Source organism: Carlito syrichta, unplaced genomic scaffold (assembly GCF_000164805.1).
Source record: "Carlito syrichta isolate Samal-C Ts95f unplaced genomic scaffold, Tarsius_syrichta-2.0.1 Scaffold311587, whole genome shotgun sequence".
Taxonomy (NCBI): domain Eukaryota; kingdom Metazoa; phylum Chordata; class Mammalia; order Primates; family Tarsiidae; genus Carlito; species Carlito syrichta.
Genome location: NW_007255683.1, coordinates 48104 through 51497, shown reverse-complemented (window position 1 = coordinate 51497; position 3394 = coordinate 48104). Strand labels below are relative to the sequence as shown.

Genomic DNA, 3394 nt, shown 5'->3' with positions numbered 1-3394 from the left:
CACTGCACTCCAGTATGGGCGACAGAGTGAGAGTCCAACTCAAAAAAAAAAAAAAAAAAAAATAGACTAGAGCCTATGTAGTAGTACAGGCAAGAGATGATGGTGGCTAGAGTGGTGATAATAAAGACTGAAAGAAGTAGATGGATTTAAACCATTTAAAAATATATTTCGATGAACATGATGGCTCACAGATTGCCTGAGCTCAGGGGTTTGAGACCAGCCTGAGCAACACAGTGAGACCTCGTCACTACAATAAATCAAAAATTAGGCAGGCGTGGTAGTGCACGCCTGTAGTTCCAGTTAATGATCACCTGAGCCCAGCAGGTCGAGGCTGTAGTGGTTATGAGCAGTATGCCACTGCACTCCAGCCTGGAGAACACAGTGAGACTCCGACTCAAAAAAAAAAAAAAGAGAATATATATATTTCTCCTAAGACTGAGTTTCTCAAAGGTGAGACTGTGTCTTTCATCCCTAGGACCTAGTACAGAGCCTTGCATATTATAGGTGCTCAATAAATATTAGTTTAATGGATGAATGGGTCACACAAGTAACTGAACTGGGTTTTTCAGGCCTTCGCCCTGGCTGCAAGGACCCTGGAGAACTCTCTCCTCCTCATCCTCTCCAGTTATCATGTCATGTTGTAGCCATTTAATGAGTGCTTAGCTTAAACCAGATACAGTGCTAATTACGTATAATTCTCACAATATCTTTAAGAAGTGGGTAGTGTTACCCTAATTTTATGTTTAATGCTGGAAGATTACATAACTTGGCTCAGGTCACCCAGTTAATGATAGGAGAGCCCACGTTTTTGCCACAGGAATTGGCGTTTTCAGGTCCAGCTCTATAGCCTTAAAGATTTCAAACTGCTTGAGTCTGGGCAGTCTGGAATAAGAATCCTCCCTAGTAATCTTTCCCAGTCAATGTGCCGGGACCTGAAGGAAAATAAAAACCACTGATCAGCTAGATCACTGTAGCCTGGGCCATGGTGAAAAGGAATGAACGATACTCCAAGTGTGAGAAAGTGTAGCTTTTTCAGCCTGCGCGTTATCTTTCAGTTAGCCAGTAGCCGGAAATGAAGCACACTGCTTTCCATAACCGACTTGTCTTGCAACTTTCTGAACAAGTCACGCTTTCCCTGAACTTTGGTTTCTTTTTCTACGAAATGGGGCTAACACCAGTCTCATTAGTAACGTTGTTGTTAAGATTAAATAAGACGGCTAATAGCTTTACAGTGTCTAAGCACAATACCCCCACACGTAGTAGGCACTCAAAAATCGTAGCCAGTTGTGGACGGAAAGAGTTGGGAGCGTTAAACTACCGATACTCGGAATCTAGGTGGGGCCTAAGAGGATGGCATCAGCGGATTGGGTCAGCCGAAGGGGGAGGATCTGGAGGGAGGAGCCAACAGCTTCCCGCCGCAGCCCAGAGCTTTGAATCTAGCGCGGTGGTTTCAGCTGTAGCCAATCCTAGAACGGCATCTTTTTGCGTCAGTTGTTGCTGAGGCCCAGAGCCATGCGTCTCTCACCAAGATCAGTTTTAGCCGTTGAGCTTGTACCCGTGCTCAGCTGTTGAGTGTGTCCGTTACGACTAGGAGGACGGAGAGAGTCTCAGTCACTTTCCCTAGTATCCACGCCGGAAGGAGATCATCGGCTACTCGCTCCAAACATGCAGAGTAGCCCTGGCTTCCTTTTCTGTGGAAGCCGCAGGCTGGAGTCCTGTCAGGATTTGTAGTAATCAAGATTCCAGTTCTTCTTACGCGACTTGTTAAGGAAGCAGGAAGTTGTATTTTTTTTCAGGAAGGTGAACCAGGGAGGTAAGGAACCCTGTGGAGCCGTACGGCGAGGGAGGGGGTTGTCCTTGAGATCCTGGGGGTTGAGTCCTGGCCCTTTAAACCCGAGGGGGAGGGTCCGGAAGTGGATGGGCGGGGCGAGGGCCTTCGTATATAAGTGGGCCCCAGCCGCGCGGGGTCTCCAATCTGCCATTTTCTGTCCCCGAGTAAGTCTCTGGCGTCCCAAATTCCTTTGGTTTTTCTCACAGGCTCTGTCTCTCCCATTGGTTCACCACCTCAGGGGAACGATGGCTACAGAGTCCACAGCGACTGCCGCCATCACCGCGGAGCTGGTTTCTGCCGACAAGTAAGCGGGACGGTGGAGAGCTTGAAGCACTGGCCAGTCCGCGGGGAGGGCTGATGGACTGGGACTCCGCGGGAGGGGCAGGCCCATGGGCGGGAGGACTTGCCTCTCCGTGAGAAACTGTCGCAGTTTGGGGAGGGCTGGACACTGGAGAAGTCCCCTTAGTTGAGACCTCCGCGCACCAGCGGCAACAGCCGTCGGCTGGCGCCCCCTGCCCCGCTTTTCGCGGCCGCCATCTTGCCGGGGGCAGCGGCGGCTGTCTCCATCTCCTGCCCCTTTCCTTCCTCCCCCGGCCTGGGGTTGTCGGCAGGGAGGCGGGGCCCTGCGCTCTGGTCTCCTCACGCTTCTACTGTCCTCACACTACTAGCGTGCGCCTCAGGGAGTGTCTCTAGTTAGCCCGGGAATATAACCAACAGATTTGGCGCCAAAAAAAAAAACCCAGCACGAGGAAGGAGGCTGGACCCGGGGGTCGGAGTGGGCTGGGCCTTTTGGAGGGCGGGGTCTTGCGCGCGTGCGTTCCCTTCCCTCCGCCGGCTCTGGAGCAGGGGGCGGGGCCTTGAGGAGGCGGGAAAACTCCATTGTTTGGAGCAGCGGCGGGTCGCGCAAAAGCTTTGGATTTCCGCGGTGGGGCGCGGTGAGGCTTGTTCCTGCCTGCTCTTAGCACACCTCGTGTGCTCAGAGGATAGTTCTCGGGTTCCGCGACCTTACAGCGAGTCCCGGTCTGTGGTGGGAAGGATCATAGTTCTTTGGACTTCTGAAGTGCTGCCGATTTCAGGAGAACATTTTGGGGACGCAAGTGTCTTCACCTACCGCTGCTTGGAACTTTCACTTGCCAGCAGTGTTTGGTTGCTAGGTGAATCGGTAGTAAACGCGAAGCCCAGGAAGACTGGAGGGAAAGAGGGTACGATTACTTGAAAGCAGGACGGAGCAACTCAGGCATAAGCTATTGAACAGTGGAGGAAAACGCTACATCAATTCGAGGAAACGTGCTGTTTTCCATTCAGTAGATCTGATTTCCCAATCTTTTATTTATTTATTCATTTCTGTGAGAAAGCAATATTTATTAAGAAGACAGAAAAGCCCCTAAATGGGAGGGGACCCAAGGGGGTTGCCCTTATATTTTTTAAGGGCCTGGTTCTGTGTGTTGGTTTTCTAATCCTGTGCACGTAAGTAGTTGTCTTTTTGGGAAAGGGTGCTATGAGGGGGGTTTGTGTGTGTGTGTGTGTGTGTGTGTGTGTGTGTGTGTATTTATTTATTTATTT

The 3394-nt window shown here is 50.8% G+C and overlaps 1 protein-coding gene across 4 annotated transcripts in view; it reads left to right on the top strand.

Annotated features, from left to right (window-relative positions):
* Positions 1-1922: 1922 nt before the first annotated feature.
* NASP (nuclear autoantigenic sperm protein) overlaps positions 1923-3394 on the top strand; it is a 29278-nt gene continuing 27806 nt past the window's right edge. For all 4 annotated transcript variants that reach the window (XM_021717954.1, XM_021717955.1, XM_008068836.1 and 1 more), the window contains exon 1: positions 1923-2135. In XM_021717954.1, coding sequence (XP_021573629.1) covers positions 2077-2135 — 59 coding nt within the window. In that variant the 5' untranslated portion in view covers positions 1923-2076. The remainder of the gene's footprint in view (positions 2136-3394) is intronic.